Source organism: Hyla sarda, chromosome 6, assembly GCF_029499605.1.
Source record: "Hyla sarda isolate aHylSar1 chromosome 6, aHylSar1.hap1, whole genome shotgun sequence".
Lineage (NCBI taxonomy): Eukaryota > Metazoa > Chordata > Amphibia > Anura > Hylidae > Hyla > Hyla sarda.
The window spans coordinates 143,049,050-143,072,082 of NC_079194.1; the positions used below are offsets into that span (position 1 = coordinate 143,049,050).

The 23,033-nt window shown below is 46.2% G+C and overlaps 1 protein-coding gene across 1 annotated transcript; it reads left to right on the plus strand.

The window, feature by feature from the left end:
* Positions 1 to 12,893: 12,893 nt before the first annotated feature.
* Positions 12,894 to 21,946, plus strand: CSNK2A2 (casein kinase 2 alpha 2). The gene is made up of 12 exons (XM_056525399.1): positions 12,894 to 13,143; positions 17,301 to 17,412; positions 17,560 to 17,661; positions 18,023 to 18,073; positions 18,149 to 18,208; positions 18,443 to 18,526; positions 18,951 to 19,061; positions 19,137 to 19,238; positions 19,413 to 19,513; positions 19,600 to 19,748; positions 20,575 to 20,667; positions 20,815 to 21,946. Exons 1-11 carry the CDS (start codon positions 13,040 to 13,042, stop codon positions 20,649 to 20,651), a joined length of 1,053 nt encoding a protein of 350 aa, XP_056381374.1. The 5' UTR covers positions 12,894 to 13,039; the 3' UTR covers positions 20,652 to 20,667; positions 20,815 to 21,946.
* Positions 21,947 to 23,033: the final 1,087 nt, after the last annotated feature.

A 23,033-nucleotide genomic window follows, 5' to 3' on the forward strand; every position in this document is an offset into this window, starting at 1 on the left:
TATATAAGGAGGCAAACAAACGATGGTCCGGCACCAGATGAAAATTTGCAGCTTTATTTTCCGTATCAAAAGTAGACATACATCACACAGTAAAACCGACTCCCTCCATAGTCATACACGTTTCAAGCGCATGCGCGCTCTTCCTCAGACTGAGGAAGAGCGCACATGCGCTTGAAACGCCTTAATACAACTGTATGGCAGAGCCAGAGCGCTGCCTTCGGCAATCTCCGGCTCTGCATAGAGATGTATTGAGGTGGTGTGTCGACTGCCGCTTCGTGCGGTGGTCGACACCCGCTATCTGGCCGGAGACCTTGGCCCCCGTACAGAGAGATCACAGGGGGCTCCAGCGGTCGGATAGGGGATAAGCTTTTCACCACTGGACTACCCCTTTAACTTCCTGTTTGGGTCACATTAGTATATGTGAGGGGGGAAACTTTTCAAGATGGGTGGTGACCATGGCGGCCATTTTGAATCCAACTTTTGTTTTTTCAATAGGAAGAGGGTCATGTGACATATCAAACCAAGAAAAACAATGATGTGCTTGGTTTTAACGTAACTTTATTCTTTCATGAGTTATTTACAAGTTTATCTTTGTTTACAGCCATTGACATGTCGTCGAGGTTAACACGTGAGGAGCGGATAGAAATTGTGTTGATGTCTGGTGAACGCAGTAACCGGGTCATTGCAGCAGATTTCAATGCAAGACACCCTACGAGACCACCAATCTCCCATGCTACAGTTAGCAAACTGCTTTCTAAGTTTCGTGAAACTGGTTCAGTGTTGGTGTGCTGCCTTCGCAATGTATTTTACATGCTTGGCACTCAGCAGGGTCTGTCCCTTTAAGACCCTCCATTTTCTTGAAGCCTAGAGGCGGGCCTTCTCTCTAAAGCCTAGGGCTAGCCCCGGCACGTCTAATTCATTCCAGCTCCAGCCACCACAGTGACCAGATCCACAGGACTTTTTGAAGCTAATACAGACTGCAAATCTGATAAATACCAAAGCCTTTTTACCATGTGTTCATTATATCTCAGTAAAGATTACATCAGTTAAGCAAACCAGCGTGTCTTTCCTTGAGATTTGGTATAAACTTGATGTGAAGCTGTGTCAACGAGACAGCGGAGACATTATAGTAAAAAGGCTTTTAAAACGTTATCAGAAGCAGTTAATCAGCTTTGAATCGTCCGCAGCAGTAAGACTCATAAATCCTGTGGCTGCAGTCTGTGTCGGAGTCAAGGCGCGAAGCACTAGAAAGTGAAACTAATTCTCTCACGTGCTATAACACCGCTGTGCTGTGTCCAGTCATCATCATTATCTACACTGCCAGCTAAATCAAGATTTAGACCCAGAGAACAGCACTCTGACAGTTAACCCTCAATGCTCCTATAAAGAGGAAGACACCTTGCCAAGAAGTAGATCTAGGTGCACAACATTGTCTAGAGCGTCCAGTCAAACAACTTCGGTTAGCGCCGATGCATCAAGATTTAAACGCCATAGTTCTAGACACTCAAGCACCACCAGCCTGTCATCCGCTAGCGCCATAGCAACTAAGGCAAGAGCGAAAGCAGAGGCAGCTTGTGCAATGGCGTCCTATGCAAAACAGGAAGCTGAATTGATGAAAGAACAAGCAAAAAGTGAATCTGAAGCACTTAGAAGAAAAGCTGAAGTGCAAGCATCTTTACACTTACTGCATCAGCAGAAAAACGCTGCAGCAGCCTTAGCCGAGGCAGAAGTTCTCACAAGGGCTGCTGAAGCTCAGTTCGCTGACATAGAAACCTGGATGTCACCCCTCAGCGCAAGCCAACGTACCCGTGAGTACATTCAGTCACAAGCAACCATGTACACTGACCAGCAGTTCAATGACACACCAAGGCAATCATTGACTCCACCAGCAATAAGCAACTTTGATTCTACGCAACACTGCAAGACTGAATCAGAACCTCAGGGTAGGAAGTCAAGAGGTTGCATGCTCAGAGACCAATCTGCCAACCTGACAAGAGTGCAAACGGATGCTGATGTACTCCCTCCTCAAGCAAATACAAGTCTGGATTATAGCAGAAAGACTTACAACAGAGGAGAACAAAGCAGACTTAGTCAAGTACCTCATCAGCCTTACCAGCCGCAGCCATACCCTGAGTTTACACCCAGGGAGTATTCACCAGATGCAGCAAGAGCTACAGAGGTAGCAAGATTCCTGATGCGCCGTGAGATAGTGAGCGCTGGTCTCATGAAATTCGACGACCGCCCAGAAAACTACTGGGCCTGGAAGTCATCTTTCCTCAGCGGTACCCAAGACTTAGATCTGACAGACAGAGAAAAGCTTGATCTGCTCGTCAAATGGCTAGGACCAGAGTCCACTGAGCAAGCCCAAAGAATCAGATCAGTACATGTTCATGACGCAGCAGCAGGACTTGCAATGGTGTGGAGGAGACTAGAACACTGCTATGGGTCGCCTGAAGTGATTGAAGATGCTCTTCTGAAGAGGATAGAAAACTATCCAAGAATGACAAACAACGACAATCAAAAGCTGAGAGGGTTTGGGGACCTACTCTTAGAAATAGAAGCCGCTAAGTCTAGTGGATATCTGCCAGGTCTCTCATACTTAGATACAGCACGTGGAGTTGATCCCATAATCGAGAAACTTCCTTTCAACTTGCAAGAAAGGTGGGTCACTCAAGCATCAAGATACAAGAAAGATCATCGAGTCGCATTTCCACCATTCGCCTTCCCTGCTGAATTCATCGTAGACCAAGCTGAAACACGCAATGATCCAAGCTTTGCTTTCTTGAACAAGAGAACTGCAAGCTCCCCAAAGGTAGAGCAAAAACATCCAATGCTTTACAAAGAACGCAGAGCAACAGTTTCTGTACGGAAGACAGAAGTCTCGCCTGAGTCTGCAGTCAATCAGGAAGACAGCGCAAGAAAGAAAGTTGAGGAGCCAGACAAAATATGTCTCATCCACAACAAGCCTCATCCACTAAGAAAATGTCGCAGTTTCAGAAGTAAGACATTAGAAGAGCGCAAAGCTTACCTTAAAGACAATCACATTTGTTTCAGATGTTGCGCTTAAATTCAGCATCTTGCAAAAGACTGTACAAAAACAATAAAATACACAGAGTGCAACAGTGACAAACACCTGTCAGCACTGCACCCAGGACCACCACCATGGAAACAAGAAGTTCCAGCAACTCAAGAAGATCATGGTGGGGAGCAAGGCGAGAGTACAACGCCAGCAGTAACCTCAAAATGCACTGAGATCTGTACAGAGCAGGGCCGCTCTAGATCATGTTCCAAGATATGCTTAGTCAAGGTGTATCCTGCAGGTTTCAGAGAAAAAGCAATCAAGATGTACACAGTCTTGGATGAACAGAGTAACAGATCTCTGGCAAAAACAGAGTTCTTTGACCTCTTCGGTGACAAAGGAAGTCCAACTCCATACACCCTGAAGACTTGTTCTGGAGTTGTAGAGACAACAGGGAGAAGAGCAAACAACTACATCATTGAGTCATTAGATGGAAAGACAAAGGTGACTCTTCCTACCCTCATAGAATGTGATGAGATACCAGACGACAGGTCAGAGATCCCCACACCTGAAGTTGCTCATCATCACCCCCATCTGGTGCGAATAGCAGACCAGATACCAGCACTAGATCCAGATGCTGCAATCATCCTTCTACTTGGGAGAGATATCCTCAGAGTGCACAAAGTCAGAGAACAGTACAATGGGCCACACAATGCACCATTTGCACAACGCCTTGATCTCGGATGGGTCATCATTGGAGAAGTATGTCTAGACGGACTCCACAAACCAGAAAAGGTGAATGTCTACAGAACACATCTGTTACAGAATGGTCGTACATCTTGTCTTTGCCCATTTACCAACAGTCTACACATTAAAGAGAGACTTGTTAACCCAACACATCATCAGAGTATCCAGAGGTGCATGGAAGACTTAGCCTCAACTGGAGATACAGATGAACTGGGCTGTAAGGTGTTTGAAAGAACACGAGACGACGACAAGCCAGCACCCTCTGTGGAAGATACTCTCTTCCTTGAGATCATGGACAGAGAAGTCTTCAGAGACAAATCAGGCAGCTGGGTAGCCCCTCTACCCTTCCGGTCACCACGCCATCGCCTTCCAGACAACAGGGTACAAGCAGAGAAACGCTTCACTTCGTTGCAGCACATGCTACACAGAAAGCCAAATATGAAAAAACACTTCCAAGCCTTCATGCAGAAGATCTTTGACAACACTCAAGCTGAAAGGGCACCACCACTACAAGAGAACCAAGAGCACTGGTACTTACCAATATTTGGGGTGTACCACCCTCAGAAACCAGGTCAGATACGTGTAGTATTTGACTCTAGTGCGAAGCACAAAGGCATCTCACTAAATGATGTCCTTCTCAGCGGACCTGACCTGAACAACACACTTCTTGGAGTACTCATCAGGTTCAGAAAATAACTCGTAGCAGTGACAGCAGACGTACAACAGATGTTCTATTGTTTCCTTGTTCGTGAAGATCACAGAGACTACTTAAGGTTCCTGTGGTATGCAGACAATGACTTTAACAAAGAAATCACAGAGTACAGGATGAAGGTACATGTGTTTGGAAACAGCCCTTCTCCAGCTGTAGCTATCTACAACCTGAGACGAGCAGCACAGCAAGGTGAAAGACATGGTCAAGAAGCCACACAGTTCGTCATGAAGAACTTCTACGTAGATGATGGACTTGCTTCTTTCTCCAGCAACGAAGAAGCTATCAACGTCCTGAAAAGTACAAGAGAAATGTTGGCAGAATCCAACATAAGACTGAACAAGGTAGCTTCCAACAGCAACAGAGTCATGGAAGTATTTCCAATGGAAGACCGTGCCAAAGACCTCAAAGACTTGGATCTAGGAACAGAATCACCACCCTTGCAAAGAAGTCTTGGGATTAGTTGGGACCTGAAGACTGACAGTTTCACCTTCAGGGTCTCCAGAGAAGAGAAGCCATTCACAAAAAGAGGTGCCCTATCTACAGTCAACAGTCTTTACGACCCCCTGGGGTTCGTAGCACCCATCATCATGCAAGGTAAAGCTCTTTTGAGACAGATCACTACTGAGCAAGAACAAAGTGACTGGGACGTACCTCTACCTGAAGAGAAGGAAATGCAGTGGAAGTTGTGGAAAGACTCATTGTTAGAGCTTGAACAACTCAACATCCCTAGACCATACGTATCTGTTTCCTTGTCTGCTACAAAGAGAAGAGAAATATGCATATTCTCTGACGCCTCCACTATGGCTATCGCATCTGTCGCCTACCTTAGGATAATAGACACTGAGGGACAAAGCCATGTCAGGTTCCTCATGGGAAAATCTAAGCTGGCTCCCAGACCTGCTCACACTGTCCCACGTCTAGAACTTTGTGCTGTTGTTTTAGCTGTAGAGATGGCAGACATGATTACAACAGAACTGGACATTGAGATCCATGCAATTAACTTTTATACAGACAGCAAGATTGTGTTAGGATATATTCACAACGCTTCAAGAAGATTTTATGCATACGTGGCAAACAGAGTGACACGTATCAGAAAGTCTACAAGTCCAGAACAGTGGCATCACATCAGCACAGACAAGAACCCAGCTGATCATGGGACAAGATTGGTGCAAGCCACTGCATTCAAGAAAACTAACTGATTCGTAGGTCCATCCTTTCTTCGTAAACCAGAAACCAATGAAACTACTCAGGTAGAGACCTTTCAGCTCATAGAACCAGATCAAGACAAAGAGGTAAGACCTCAAGTTGCAGTTTGTAGGACTTTAGTTACAAGAGACAGTCTGGGCGCCCATAGATTTGAAAGGTTTTTCAGCTGGAAGTCGCTGACCCGTACAATCGGAAAACTTATCTGTCTAGCCAGATCCTCCTGCAGAGCTACCAATACTGATCAGCATAGCAATGACCATCTTGAACAAGCCAAGGTCACGATCATCAGATGCATCCAGCAGGAAGTCTTTAAAGAAGAAATCCAAGGCCTTCTGAAAAAGGAAGAGCTTTCTCAACACAATTCGCTCAAGGACTTGTACACCAAGCAATGGAAACAAGTTCAAAGTCTTGCGGACATTTTCTGGAAGAGGTGGAGACAGGAATACCTGGTGATATTCCAGCCACGCAAGAAATGGCAAGATGACAAGCCCAATTTACAAGTTGGAGACATTGTCTTACTGAAAGACTCTCAGGCCCACAGGAACAAGTGGCCTATTGGACTCATTGTGGGGACTGATCCTAGTAGTGATGCTAGAGTTAGAAAGGTTGAAGTTAGAATTGTTAGACAGGGCATTCCCAAAGTGTATGCAAGGCCAATTTCTGAAGTAGTTTTACTTCTGTCCAAGGGTTAGTGGCATAACCAAAAGTATGCCAGGTGGGGAGTGTGCTGCCTTCGCAATGTATTTTACATGCTTGGCACTCAGCAGGGTCTGTCCCTTTAAGACCCTCCATTTTCTTGAAGCCTAGAGGCGGGCCTTCTCTCTAAAGCCTAGGGCTAGCCCCGACACGTCTAATTCATTCCAGCTCCAGCCACCACAGTGACCAGATCCACAGGACTTCTTGAAGCTAATACAGACTGCAAATCTGATAAATACCAAAGCCTTTTTACCACGTGTTCATTATATCTCAGTAAAGATTACATCAGTTAAGCAAACCAGTGTGTCTTTCCTTGAGATTCGGTATAAACTTGATGTGAAGCTGTGTCAACGAGACAGCAGAGACATTATAGTTGGATTTGCCAAAATGTGGACGCATGAAATCTGTCACTAATGAAGAAACATCAGTGGCTGTCCTAGCTTGATTCAGTAAGAGCCCACAGCGTAGCACTCGCTGCATGTCACTGGAGAGTGGCATTAGTCGAACATCCCTTCGGCGGATATTAGCTACTTACAAATGGCACCCTTACAAACTCCAGCTACTGCAGCATCTCATGAGGATGACCCAGATCAGCGCACTGAATTTGCAGCATGGGCAAAACAAAAATTGGAACAGGAACCTCAGTTTACGCAGAAGATTTTGTTCAGTGATGAGGCAAACTTTTTTGTGAATGGTGAAGTTAACAAACAAAACCATCGCTATTGGTCTGACACTAACCCGCATTGGATAGATCCCTCCAAGACTGTTGGAACACAAAAAATTATGGTATGGTATATAACCTCAAGGCCACTGGATATGCGAAATTGCTACATAATGATGTGTTTCCCTCTTTATGCACTGAAGCTGGCACGTTCCCTGAGTTTTTCCAGCAAGATGGAGCACCATCACATTATGGGTGTCAGGTCCGAGCATTCCTAGATGAACAGTTTCATGGAAAGTGGACTGGTCGTCGTGGGCCAGTTGAATGGCCCCCCAAGGTCTCCCGATCTGACCCCCTTAGACTTTTATCTTTGGGGTCATCTAAAGGCAATTGTCTATGCTGTGAAGATACAAGATGTGCAGCACCTGAAACTACGGATACTGGAAGCCTGTGCTAGCATTTCTTCTGCGGTGTTGCTATCAGTGTGTGAAGAGTGGGAGAAGAGGGTTGCATTGACAATCCAACACAATGGGCAGCACATTGAACACATTTTATAAGTGGTCAGAAACTTGTAAATAACTCATGAAAGAATAAAGTTACGTTAAAACCAAGCACATCATTGTTTTTCTTGTGAAATTCCCAATTCCCAATTGATGTGTCACATGACCCTCTTCCTATTGGCCAACTTCAAAATGGCCACCATGGTCACCACCCATCTTGAAAAGTTCCCCCCCCCCCTCACATATACTAATGTGCCACAAACAGGAAGTTAATATCACCAACCATTCCCATTTTATTAAGGTGTATCCATATAAATGGCCCACACTGTACAATGCTTTATTACAGACCCGAACTGATTCTAAACCTTATCCCTTGAGAATGCTGGAAAGGGATTTACATATGTCCTTTTCTATGTCAACATGGCAGGGGACATTTCAACATATACACAAGGCCCTTCAGTGCTCCTCACATGTAGAATCAGCCTTTAAAACAGTTCTACGGTGGTACTACACCCCGGATAGATTGTCTGGGATTTATCCGACAGTAACGGACAAATGTTGGAGGGGTTGTGAAAGCAGGGGTACACTGTATCAAGCGTTATGGACATGCCCTAATATCAGACCATTCTGGTTGGCCTGTGCAAACATATTGAAGGGCGTTTTAGGTGGTGGCGTCCCATGGTCGCCACAATTTGTGTTACTATTTCTAGCCTTATCGCCATTGCCCAAATATGATCGTGATATATATTGCATTATCTATATGTCTGCCAAGATAGCACTAGTGATTCAGTGGAGAACACCGACTGTCCCTTCTATTGAATCTTTAATTGCCAAGATAAACACTACCTACTCTTATGAAAAAAAATATTGCACATGTCTTTGCAGTATTGCATCTGCTGATGCTACTTTTGTTTTGTATACACATATAAAACCTTTAATAAAAAACTAAAAAAAGTCTTCCTGCTGGATCCACTTTTTGCTTTGGCTACTTAAAGAAAACACGTGCCATATTTTGCTACGTAATTGCTGCTGTGTATTTTCCTAACCATTGAAGTCAATGGGTAGCAAAATTAGCTGCAGAAAATATGCTGCAAAATACGACATGTGTAACCCTAGCATTTAACCCTAGTGTCTAGCATTTAAAGGCAAAAATCTAATTTCTGACTTTTTTTTTTACCCATAAAAAAAGGCCACAAAAATTTTCAAATAACTGACAATGCTTTTTCCTGCATTTCGGCTTTTTTTCTGGCATTTTGTGCTCCCTTTTAGTGGAAAATAGCTTTTTTTGTTTGCTTAGCATTTTTCTGTTTACTGCTTTCAGAATGGTGTTTTTCACAGCTAAAAATGTTAAACCATACTTCCCAACTTTTGCTGAGAGCAAAGAGGGACAACCAAGCCTTCACTATGCCTGCACATAGTTACATAGTTAGTATGGTTGAAAAAAGACATACGTCCATCAATTTCAATGCAGAATGGGAATACCTCTTTAACAGCAATAATGTAGCAATAATAGCCTGTCACCTAAGTTTAGGAAGGCATCCGGTACACAGGTGACAAACTGACAACAACCACCATCATTACCACCGGAGCTCCGGTACAGGTGTTCGGTCCCCGGGCTGTATTCTTCTTACTTCCTGTTAGCCCGGCACGTCACACGGAGCTTCAGCCTATCACCGGCCGCAGCGATGTTCGGCCAGTGATAGGCTGAAGCTCCGTGTGACGTGCCGGGCTAACAGGAAGTAAGAAGAATACAGCCCGGGGACCGAACACCTGTACCGGAGCTCCGGGGGCTCGTTGGCAGGTAAGATAAAGTGTGTTTTCTTTTATTTTGCAGCCCGGACGGGATAAAATGAAAAAAGTGTGCACCGGAGTACTCCTTTAAGTTCTGCACTTTTCCAGCACCTATAATGCCCCAAACCTTAAAGGGGTACTACCGTGGAAAACTTTTTTTTTTTTAAATCAACTGGTGCCAGAAAGTTAAACAGATTTCTAAATCACTTCTATTAAAAAATCTTAATCCTTCCAGTACTTTTTAGGGGCTGTATACTAAAGAGAAATCCAAAAAGAAATGCATTTCCTGTGATGTCCTGACCACAGTGCTCTCTGCTGACCTCTGCTGTCCATTTTAGGAAGTTGCTCCAGTAGGTAAATCACCCAGATAGCTGCCATCAGAAATTTTGGGGCACCTTACACAGTTTGTAGTCTGGGCCCCCCCCTCCCCCTGTGGCACACGCTGGATTTTATCTTAGTATCGGGCTTAGAAACATAAAATAACATTGCCACTCCATATTAATTCTGCAGTGACTAAATAATACCACCATAATGTAAGGAAATAAAAGCCACTATTCGCAGACCAGTATCACTAATAACACCACAATACAAGGGACAATATAATTCTGCCACACCATGACCACTACCATTACCACTGACTAACACTGCTATATCGTTATTGAATAAAAACCACTATACAAAAGATCAATTACCCCTATATAGGAGTAGATTTCAGCTGTACACAAGTGCTGCAGGTGATATGAGTGATTATAGTTACATATTCACAGGGTCCCATCTTCTCTGATTTGAGTCATTCACTTTTCTCTTTCTTCTCCATCTGTCCTGGGTCATCATGAAGACGTCTCCCGATCACAACTCGTCTTCACCAAATCTGCGGGACAAACATTTTAGGCTTCTCTCTACAGCACAGTCCTCAACTCTTTACAAACCCCCTATATGTATTACACTGCCCCATATAGTAGTCCCTTCTGTGCCCCTGTATAGTATTAGCCCCCAACATTATTATACATTATAATGCCCTCTTACATTTCCCCCACACATTATAATGCCCCCTCACATGGCCCCACACATTATAATGCCCCCTCACATGGCCCCACACATAATAATGCCCCCTGACATGGCCCCACACATAATGATGCCCCCTGACATGGCCCCTCACATAACAATGCCCCCTGACATGGCCCCTTCACATAATAATGACTCCTGACATGGCCCCTTCACATAATAATGCCCCCTGACATGGCCCCTCACATAACAACGCCCCCTGACATGGCCCCTCACATAATAATGCCCCCTGACATGGCCCCTTCACATAATAATGCCCCCTGACATGGCCCTTCACATAATAATGCCCCCTGACATGGCCCCTTCACATAATAATGCCCCCTGACATGGCCCCTTCACATAAAAATGCCCCCTGACATGGCCCCTTCACATAATAATGCCCCCTGACATGGCCCCTTCACATAATAATGCCCCCTGACATGGCCCCTTCACATAATAATGCCCCCTGACATGGCCCCTTCACATAAAAATGCCCCCTGACATGGCCCCTTCACATAATAATGCCCCCTGACATGGCCCCTTCACATAATAATGCCCCCTGACATGGCCCCTTCACATAATAATGACTCCTGACATGGCCCCACACATAATAATGCCCCCTGACATGGCCCCTCACATAACAACGCCCCCTGACATGGCCCCTCACATAATAATGCCCCCTGACATGGCCCCTTCACATAATAATGCCCCCTGACATGGCCCTTCACATAATAATGCCCCCTGACATGGCCCCTTCACATAATAATGCCCCCTGACATGGCCCCTTCACATAAAAATGCCCCCTGACATGGCCCCTTCACATAATAATGCCCCCTGACATGGCCCCTTCACATAATAATGCCCCCTGACATGGCCCCTTCACATAATAATGCCCCCTAACATGGCCCCTTCACATAATAATGCCCCCTGACATGGTCCCACACATAATGGCCCCCTGACATGGCCCCTTCACATAATGCCCCCTGACATGGCCCCAGACATAATAATGCCCTCTGACATGGCCCCTTCACATAATGCCCCCTGACATGGCCCCTACACATAATAATGCCCTTGACATGGCCCCTTCACACAGCTCCATGGAAAAACAAAAAACACCACTCACCTCTGCCTCGTTCCCCCGCTGCTCCTGCAGCTCCACTTATCTCCCGAGCTGGAGTGACAGGACAGAGCCGGCGGCTCCTTACTGTCACGTCAGCCGCAGCAGCCAAGCGCACGCTCAATACTGTGTGTGTCTTAAAGGCACACTCAGTGTTGGCTGTGATTGCTCAGGGATTCGGGACAGGTATCCCGAATCCATGGCACCCCCTCCCCCTGCTGGCTCAGTCGCAGCGGATGCAATGGGGCCCGCAGGTGAATGGTTGGGTTATGCACATGCAGGAACCGTGCCAGCACCGGTCCCAGCATGTAACAGCCCTAGGGCCCCTGTCCTGGCACTGCACACAGACTTTCCTCCCGCCTGGCCTGCCTGTGACTCACAGTTGCGGAGGCCTGGGCAGTAAAATGAACACATTTTAGTGCCATATTTCCCACCAAAGTGTCCCGGTTGGGAATCAATGCCTCATGTATCGACATACGATGGGCTCTCAGTGGCCATCGCATGTCGATGTCAGCATTGACATACGATGCTTTTATATGTCGAGGCCATCGCATTAACTGCTATCTGACAGCGCAAAATGCTTAAGCTGCTGTCGGATAGCAGTTTAAGCATCCCGGGACTGGTTCACTTACCTATCCCCGCTGCTCCGGGTCCACTTCGCGATCCTCCGGCGTCTTCTGCATCTTCTCCGGGGTCCAGGCCTCGCTTTCCGGCATTGTTATTATGTCGCTACGCACGCTGTCCTGGCGCAGCAACGTAATAACGTTACCAGAAAGCGATGCCCGAACACCAGAGAAGATGCGGAAGAAGCCGGAGGATCCCGAAGAAGACGCCGGAGCAGCGGGACAGCATCGGGAGCCCATGGGACAGCATCGGGAGCGGTGAGGACGCGGTCCGGAGCGGCGGGGACAGGCGAGTATTAAATGCACTTTTTACATTGCACGAATCCCTCAACATACGATGGATTCGACAAACGATGGGTCGTTTGTAACGAATTACCATCGTATGTTGAGGGACCACTGTAGTCACATAAAATAAAAGTTAAAAAAATGTCAGATTTTCCTATTGCCTCATGACTAATATCTGCCCACAGCTGTTTTTGAGCAAGTGGCAAATGTGGCATTTTTATTTTTTTGCAATGAAAAAAAAAAAAAAAAAAAAGGCAAGTTGAAACCCAGCCTGAATCCAGGAAAGTGGTACCTGTTGTGTAATGGTGCTGAGCTGCCGCCTGCAGTGTGGTAGGACTAGGTGTGGTATAGTGTAAGCGGCAAGCTGTCCAGTAGTATAACGTCATAGAACAGAGGGTTCAGAACAGCTGCTGAGCCGCCTCTAGTGCGTGTGAGCGGCGCTGACTCCCTCCGACCACTAGATGCCGCTGTGATTTGTAGGCACCGCCCGTTCACTCCTCCCCGTCAGTCCCGGAAGCCCGTGATCCCGGCCCGGCCTGGCTGTGCTGTGTGCGGCCGCCCCTCTCCTCCTGCGAGCGGCCTCCCGCCGCCTCCCTAGCCCGGGGCTGCGGGGCCTGACCTCCAGACCCCCAGCAGCTATGCCGGGTCCGCAGGCCGGGAGCAGAGCTCGCGTTTATGCCGACGTGAACAGCTTGAGGAGCCGCGAATACTGGGACTATGAGGCGCACGTCCCCAACTGGGGGTAACCAAAGCAGAGGGAGGGGGTTGGGGGGACGAGATGTGGGGGGCGGGGGATGGGTCAGGAGCAAAGGGGGGGGGGGCGTCAGTGAGATGTAAGTAAAGGCACTGACCAAACCAAGTTACTCTTAACCCCCTCTCCTTCCAGAACTGGGGGTACACACTGGGCCACTGTCTGGAGGGGGTGGTTTGCTGGGTGCACACACTGGTAAGCTCTGTAGGGGGGATGGAACACACTTCAGCTGTCATGTGTGGGTTGGCGCACACAGTTCAGCTGTCTGGGAGGGTCTGTGGTGGACTGGCCCAGGATTAGCATTCTGTCCCAGACAAAAACCTGGTGTGCCTTACCTACAGCAACCAATCACAGCTCAGCTTTTATATATTAAAGGGCCACTTTCATTTGGAAAAACAGTAGAAATGTTAACCGGACATGTCAAAAGTTTAGATAGCCTTGGGTCTCAGTCCTGATCCCCACTGCAATGGTGACTTATTACACTGTAAAGCACTGTTTCCCAACCAGAGTGCATCCAGCTGTTGCAAAGCTACAACTCCTAGCATGCTGGGAGTTGTAGTTTTGCAACAGCTGGAGGCACCCTGGTCGGGAAACACTGCTGTAAAGTGTATGGCAGCACTTCTCACTCACCCGCCAGCTACTCTGTTTGACTCATTCACTAAATTATACTATGGTGAATGAGTTGGATTTGAATGACAGTCAGGGCTTCATCTGGCTGTAACTAGTGATTGCAGGGGGGCTCAGGGCTGAGACCCAGTGTGATCTAAATGTTTGACATGTCTGGACAACATGTCAGTTTTTCCAAATGACACTGACTCTAATGGCTAGCTGACTTTATGTACTTTCTCACAAGGAGTTTGAACCTGCCCGAAAAAGCACATTGGTCAATGGGACTTTACATTTCAGGGGTTAAAGGGGTATTCGGGGCAAAAACATCTTATCCCCTAAGATAGGATGCCTGATCGTGGGGGGCTGGGACCATGCCCCCCACCCCCCTAATCTCCCTGCAGCACCTGCATTCTATGCTGAGCTGTGTCTCTTGTTTCGGAAACCTGCCTCACCCCCTCCATTCATGTCTATGGGAGGGGGCGTGATGGCACGGAGGCTTCCGAAACTAGAGACTCAGCCCCGCATAGGATGCGGGGGGGGGGTCCCAGCAGGCGCTCCCCGCGATCAGACATCTTAATATATATATATATATATATATATATATATATATATATATAATTTTTTTTTTTTTTTATCAACTGGTGCCAGAAAGTGAAACAGATTTGGAAATTACTTGTATTAAAAAAATCTTATTCCTTCCAGTACTTCTTAGCTGCTGAATACTACAGAGGAAATTATTTTCTTTTGAAAGAACACAGTGCTCTCTGCTGACATCACGAGCACAGTGCTCTCTGCTGACATCTCTGTCCATTTTAGGAACTGTTCAGAGCAGCATATGTTTGCTATGGAGAATTTCTCCTACTCTGCTGACATCTCTGTCCATCTCTGACATCTCTGTCCATCACTGTCCAGAGAGCTCTGTGTTCCAAAATGAAAATAATTTCCTCTGTAGTATTCAGCAGCTAATGAGTACTGGAAGGATTAAGATTTTTTAATCGTAATTTACAAATCCCTTTAACTTTCTGGCACCAATTGATTTAAAAAAAAAAAGTTTTCCACTGGAATACCCCTTTAAGTGGTAATACCTCTGATATGCTATTACTTAGCTACGCGATTCTGAGAATGTTTTTTCGTAACAAATTATACTTTATATTAGTGGTAAATATTTGTTGATTCATGCAGCATTTTTTTTTGTGAACATTTTTTTATGGCATTCACTGTATGGTAAAAATTGTTATTTTTATTCTGTGGGTCGGTACAATTATGGCGATACCCACATTATATAGCTTTTTTTTATGTTTTTTTCCTTTCTCAACTACATCCTTTTTTCCCCTTTTTTGTGTTGTCATGTTCTGACAGCCATAACTTTTTGATTTTTCCTCTAATGCCATTATATGATTGCTTATTTTTTGCAGGACAAGCTGTACTTTTTATTGATGCAATTTTTGCAATTCATGCTACCTTTTGATCTTTTTAATTCCACCTTTTGGACCAAAATTTTGTGTTGTTTTTTTTTTTTTTTTTTACGGCGTTCACCATGTGGAATAAATACCATTATCGTTTTATGGTCATTATGGACATGGCATTACCTGTTTATAGGTTTGGACGTTTTAAATTTTGTGGGTGATGATATAGGGTATTATTTATTTTATTTTTTACACAATTAATTTAAAAACCTTTTTATATTTTCACTTTTTATAGGTTATACTATGCTGTAGTACATCTGTACTGCAGCACAATATAACAGTCAGTACTACACTGACTAACAGCCTGTGAGATCCAGCCTATGACTGGACCTCACAGGCTGCTGTACTTGGCAGACAGGAGGCCATCAGCTGGCCTCCTGCTGCCATGGCAACCAACAGGATCCCTGGAGCCCCCTCCCCCGTCAACCCCATAGATGCCATGATCAGGACTGATCACGGCATCTATGGATTTAATGCTGCCGAGACCGCGCGGTCTTGGCAGCTGTGGCAGTACCCCAGCTGTGATTGACAGCCTGGTCCCACCGGCAATCTCCTGGAGGAGATCGCAAGGATGTATGCATATGTCCAGTAGCGCTAACTAGCTAGTAACTTGGACTTAAGCATTAGGGATTGACCAATATCGTTTTTTTTAGGGCCGATACCGATAATCGGTGGAGGTTAGGGCCGATAACTTATACCGATATTCCGGTATAAGTTATCGGCTATTTAACCCCCCGCGACACCGCTGCAGGTCATTGATTTAAAGCGGGCGCTTTAAATCAATGCACTGCAGTGGCTTTTGCTGGGCCATAGGCCGCCGCCGCTACCACCCGCTTCTCTCCCCCTACCTGTCAGGGTGGTCCGGGCCATCCATCCTTCCTGTAGTGTCCGGGGGCGTTCCGGGTGAAGGGTGAACCGGTCCGGGCTGTCCTTATTCTCCGGCGGTCATCTTCTCCACTCCGGGCAGGCTCCGGCCTAGTACGCTGCATAGACGCCGCTGCGCAGTGATGCCCGTGCGCAGCGACGCACCTGACGTCGCGGCGTCTATTCAGTGTACTAGGCCGGAGCCTGCCCGGAGTGGAGAAGATGACCGCTGGAGAAGAAGGACAGCCCGGACCGGTTCAACCTTCACCCGGAATGCCCCCGGACACTACAGGAACGATGGATGGCCCGGACCACCCCCATTACGGGTAAGTTTAATTTTTTTATTGATTCGGAGGGTGGGGGAGGGGCCCGACCGGTATAGCGGTATGGGCAAAAATCCATACCGGTATACCGCCCAGCATCACGGTGGGGGGTGCGACGCGGTCGGGGGTGCGGCGCGGCAGTCGCGGTGCGGGGGGCATTATCGGCTTATCAGCAAGGTAATTGCCGATACCGATAATGCCCAAAATCGTGATTATCGGCCGATAATATCGGCCATACCGATAATCGGTCGATCCCTAGTAAGCATACGTCCTAGGGCGGAAAGGGATTTTTTTGGTGGTAAATTCTGGGGCAGCGCAGACCCACTGAGGTATTTCCTCAGTGAAACTATACCCTTACAACCTCTGGTAAAATAAAAGTAGAGCTATGATTGGTTGCTATGGGCAAAACCAGAATTTTTTATTTCCAACAGATTGAAATGTCTGGGCCACTGTCAAGTTTTCCAGAGGGTAGGTATGGTGCACACTGTTCAGCTGTCCGGAGAGGAAGGTGCACACACTTCAGCTTTCTGGAAGGGCCTTTGGCACTCGCTGTCTGGAAGAGTTAGTGGTGTGCACTGTCCAGCTGTTTGGAAGGTTTCTTGTTGCGCACTGTATAGTTGCCTGGAAGGATCAGTGGCACACACTGTTTTTACTGTTTAGCCATTTGGCAGGGACGGTTTATTTAGCTGCCATACACTGTTCACCTGTTTGGGAGGGTATAGCTGCACATCCTAATCAGCTGTCCAGAAGGTGTGGTGGCACAAATTGTCCAGCTGTCCAAAGGGGGCACTATAGTCAGTTATCTGGGGGAAAGGTTGCACATTGGACGGGTGCAGAGTGCAGAAAAGAGGATGTTCCAATCTCTTTTCTTGTGCAATTGGAACAGGAATCAAGAGGACTACCAGCTGGTGAGGAAGCTTGGCCGTGGCAAGTACAGTGAGGTGTTTGAAGCGATAAACATCACCAATAATGAGAGGGTGGTGGTAAAGATCCTAAAGGTGGGTGCCTTTCATCTACCTTCACTTTGTTAATCATCGACCCCTACTCACCTTATTGCCCATCTGCCTGCTTTATTCTTCTTATTCTACCGACCCGTAGTTGCCTTTTCCCTTCTATTATTTATTTCATCTACTGGGATTTTGCAGCCTGTGAAGAAGAAGAAAATCAAAAGAGAGGTAAAGATATTGGAGAATTTGCGCGGGGGCACCAACATTATCCGTCTCCTGGACACCATTAAAGATCCTGTGGTGAGTCTCATATCCTTAGCGATGCATATATGATTCTCTCATCCTTGTCCCTACATTGTGGCAGGTTAATTTCCATATAGTGTTGGGTTATAAATAGAGATGAGCAAAGTTACAGTGATTCGATTCGTCACAAACTTCTCAGCTCGGCATTTGCTGAAAGTCAGCAAATGCCGAGCTGATAAGCTTGTGACGAATCAAATCACTGTAACTTTGCTCATCTCTAATTATAAAAAGAACAGCAGCTGAAGGGGGGCTTACACATAGTAGAGGGGAGTGTATAGTCTCTCACTGTCAGCTGTACTGCAGCTAATCGAGAAGGAATATGAGGTTATATTTTTATGTCTCCATCTTTCTCCCATAGTCCAAGACTCCAGCTCTGGTGTTTGAATATATTAATAATACAGACTTCAAGGTAAGTGCAGGTAATTGTATGGATTGGGCGAAGGGGGTTGCTCACCTTTCTGACTATTCCCACTTGTTTTTGCAGCAGCTGTACCAGATCCTGACTGACTATGATATCCGCTTTTACATGTATGAGCTGCTGAAGGTATGTGACTGCAAAGGGGGGTGCTCCCTGATATTTCTTATTTCTGTAGTCCCCTAGTGCCATTGTATTTGCAGAGCTACATAGTCCTTATAAATGCGATAGGAGGAGGTGCAATCAACTGCTGCTTGAAATGCACTGTTGTTCAGAATACAGTAGTAACAGTCCCATACCCTGTGACAGCGGATTGTTGGCCTCTTGTGGACATTGTATCATGTGTTCACCTTACTTTTGCAGGCTCTGGATTACTGCCACAGTCAGGGTGTAATGCACCGAGATGTGAAGCCACACAACGTCATGATTGATCACCAGCAGAAAAAGGTAGGGGTCCTGAGACCACTGCTGAGTTTGCCCATTGTCATCCACCAATCATAGTTGCATCAGGACTACAGGAGGAAAGTGCAGAATAAACTGCTTATTCCAGGCCTTTCACTTTGCTATGTTGCATATGATGGCTTAATTTTAGAAAATCTACATGTGCTGCAGTCCTTTAAAAAATGTCATTGTGTTTGAGTAGTGGTGGCTCCATGACAGGAGTTTTATGATGTAATGTTTTGTTAAATTCCTATGAATAACTGCAATGGACAAGATGAAGACATGGCAGATGTCAGTCTTAGGGTCTTATGACCCAAAAGCATCCAGTCACTTGACAAATCTACCTTTTCATTGTGCTCTGTCCCTTCTCTTCACCATGTACAGGAGCCTTCTTTGTCCTGTTTGATTTTAACTCTTTCATGCCTTGCAGCTGCGGCTCATAGACTGGGGATTGGCTGAGTTCTATCACCCAGCTCAGGAGTATAATGTGCGCGTCGCCTCGCGATATTTCAAGGGTCCGGAGCTATTGGTTGATTATCAGGTAATGAGGCTACAGCTTCTCTCTCATGGTGTAATTTTGACAGATAACATATATGACACGTGCTGTGCTCTGCAGATGTATGACTACAGTCTAGACATGTGGAGTCTTGGGTGTATGCTTGCCAGTATGATCTTCCGCAAGGAACCATTTTTTCATGGACAAGACAATTATGACCAGGTATGCATAGTACTAGTGGTAACATTCATACATACAGAACTGCAGGAAGCAATGGCTACAGGCTCCCGCATATATCACAGCTAGATAGTGTATGAGATCACATCCATCATATCAGTATGTGTGTTGAACTGGACATAGAGCAACAAGTGTATGATAATTGGTATGTTTTTGCAGCTTGTGCGAATTGCCAAGGTTTTGGGCACTGATGATCTGTATGGATACCTGAAGAAATATCACATAGAGCTGGATCCTCACTTCAATGACATTCTGGGACAGTGAGTAGAAAGTGTGACTCCTTGCCTGTTTCTGGTCACTACCGTGAGGGGGTGATATTCACTCCTGTCTTCTTCTCTTTCCCCAGACATTCTCGGAAACGCTGGGAGAATTTCCTGCACAGTGAGAACAGACATCTGGTGAGTGCAGAGGCTCTGGACATGCTGGACAAGTTACTGCGCTATGACCATCAACAGAGACTGACTGCACGTGAGGCCATGGAGCATCCCTACTTCTGTGAGTCCTGGTGTTGCTGTTTGTATGTGTGTGTGTGTGTGCAGAGTGTCCACAGAATAACACCACACAGTAGTGACTTTAGAGTGAAGACAGCCGCTGGGCTGTCACTGTGTATTTGTCCAAGCTCCTTTGTCTATATGTGTGTGTCGCATCAGGGTTCTGTGTCTACCCTCTTTTGGAATGCATGCATAGGATCCTATGTTTGCCTTCTATGCATATGTGTCTGCTGTATGTGTGTGTATCCCAGGTCCTGACTCCTTTGTCTGATCAGGTGACCAAGTCTAGTGGCCATTATCCTCTACTCCTGTCCTTTTTCCATGGGTGCTCATCATATAAGATCCTTCCATCTGCAGCAGAATTAATATTGGAGGATGAACTGCTTGCTATCAGTGCATTCTCTTTTGGTGTATCAAGGTCTGTGGAGAAGAGGAGCTGGGTGTCACATTTTTGAGATTAGACAGTGATGTTGAGTCTTTACTGTGTTCAGCTCATAAAGTGTGAGGGTTTATTTTCATAGATGTGACGCTCCCACGAGGTGTATTTCTTAATGTATCGTATTTCTTAAAGATCGTCCCTTTCTTTTGCGGTAGATGTTGTCAGTGGGGGTGTTGTGGTTTCATGTCTACCTTCTCCTGGCCCCTTCATGAAATGCACATTGCCTCAATGTTACTGCGTGAGAAGGTGTGGAAACTGTATGTCTCAGCAGCCAGTGCCCCGTTCAGTGTCATGTGTTGCAGTGTGGAGGCCTTAGTTCTTGGTTATCTCATATTAGCAGAACACCGTCTCTAGAATGTTGCATGTATGATCTCCTGTTCTTCCTTTTCAGATCCGGTGGTAAAGGAGCAGGCAGCGGCTCAGACAGATAGTAACCTGCTCCCTGGTAGCCTCTCCACAGCGCGATGAGAACTGGGGATAGTGGGTAATTATATTTCTGATTGGACAAGTCTATTTCTTGCTGTACCATTTCATGATTTCTATGGGAGGGGTACTGGTCTCTTTGTCATCGCTGTACTGTGTCAGGATGTTTGACCCCAGGTTTCCTGACCAGCCTCTTTTTCCCTTGCAGGATGCTGCTGCTGATGTCATCTGGTTTTAATGGGCGGAGCCAGGCATACGTACTGGAGCACTTCCTGGTTTTGGCTGCAGTGGATGTGGACATTATGACCCAGCAGCACCAGAACCCAGTTCCCTTATTTTAGTAAGATGATGGACCGGTCAGAGCTCCTTCAGAAATCCAGCCATGAGTGATACCTGGGGGACAACCCTCCGCCCTACCCCTGCCCATGTTGTGTTCGAGGATGGGAAGCTTCTGTGTACCTTGATTTAACCCTTTGCCTTCTGGACAGAGCTTCCTTGTAGGGTTGTCAGGTCAAACCAGGGTGAGCTGAGCCTCTGCGATGAAACAAGGGCCCGGCCTAGATAGCAGTGGAGACGGGGTCCCCCCTGCCCCCATTCCTGTGATGTTACAAGGTGGAGCCGCCTCTCCTGAAGCAGCAATACACCCTCCCCCCCCCCCCCCCCCCCCCCCCACCTTTCCATCATCATCATTTCTCACATTCTTGTGTTAGTTTTTTTTTTTTTTTTAATTGACCAATATCCAGGGATGTTTTTAGTTCTGGTGCCAAGATCCCAGGTGCTGCCAGTCTTACTATAGCCACTGTGTTACTGCAAAGGAGGGTGCGGCACGTTAACTGCTTGAAGAGATGTGAACATCACTTGATCCCCTCTGTTAGGGGCAAGGGGGTTCATTGATTGTCTGTGGTGCACCATTGCCCAATCTCCAGTGACATGGCGTGTGTTATAAGCTACCTCGGAGACCAGGTCCTGGTGTATGTTCAGATCTGCTGCCTGTGCAATTCATCTGGGATGCAAGTTCCTAAATATACTTCTTCGTGTGAAGGAATATGAGTGTCCTCTGTCTCGGTGAGCAAGTAAACGCGAGTCATATTGTGCAATGCCCTGCACGGAGACACAGCTAGGCTGCAGCTCTCCACCAGGTGGCACTAGTGCAGCATGAAACCTTGGAGGGCAGCAGCCATTGTTGGGGTGCTGAATCTCCACATTGTTCCCCATTCTCAGGTGGGGTGGGCCCTTTTTATTTTTCACTATTATTTCTCCTCTTTTCCCTGGCCTGTGTGGACATGAAGGATCAGACCCTGGACGAGGGGAGTCCAGTCTATAAATACCTCTGTTCAGCACACCAGCCTTGGTCTTCTCCTTTCTGTGTGAATGGCTGTGTGAGATTATATGCGGAAAGTTGCTGTGTGGGCTGCTTGTGAATTACTTGCTGTGGATGGAATATTCTATAGGTGAAATCTACATATACTGTGTAATATGATCTTAAAGTACATCATAACTTTAAACTTCAGAGCTACAGTTACTATTCAGCTGTTCTTCATGACTCACATACTTGTCACATCCAGAGCTGCAGTCACTATTCCTTTGTTGACAGATTCCTTTACGTTTCTGAAGCAAAGCATGGAGGGCCCCTTGTTTTTTTGGAGGATTAAATGGGTAATGTCATTAACTCCTAGACAACATTAAGTTCCCTGTTGCTCAGCGCCCACTCACTGTAGACCGTGATTTGTTGAGGAGCATTTCCTTGTGTCTGAGGTATAGCCTGACCACTTAAAATGAAAATAATAAGTAAATAACAGTCTGTTACTTTTTATCAGCCATCTCAGGCTGGAGAAAAGCTGACTGGAAAATGTAGAAACCTCCCTACCCTTCATGAAATGACTTTGTTGACATTGATGGTGTTGAAAACCTCGAGAGACATTTTATATGATGTTTGTGTGTATATGACTGATACCAGCTGCTGTGCTTGTAACATTGATATAAAGCTGCTCCTGCTCTGATATAAGTTGCAATTATAGGGAGACTAGTGCAACAGTGGCAGGATCAGGTGACCAAGTCTAGTGGCCATTATCCTCTACTCCTGTCCTTTTTCCATGGGTGCTCATCACATAAGATCCTTCCATTTGCAGCAGAATTAATTTTGGAGGATGAACTATTTATGTAACCCGTGCAGTCTCTTTTGGTGTATCAAGGTCTGTGGAGAAGAGGAGCTGGGTGTCACATTTTTGAGATTAGACAGTGGTGTTGAGTCTTTACTGTGTTCAGCTTATAAAGTGTGAGGGTTTATTTTCATAGATGTGACGCTCCCACGAGGTGTATTTCTTAATGTATCGTATTTCTTAAAGATCGTCCCTTTCTTTTGCGGTAGATGTTGTCAGTGGGGGTGTTGTGGTTTCATGTCTGCCTCCTAGAATGCCAATTCTCCTG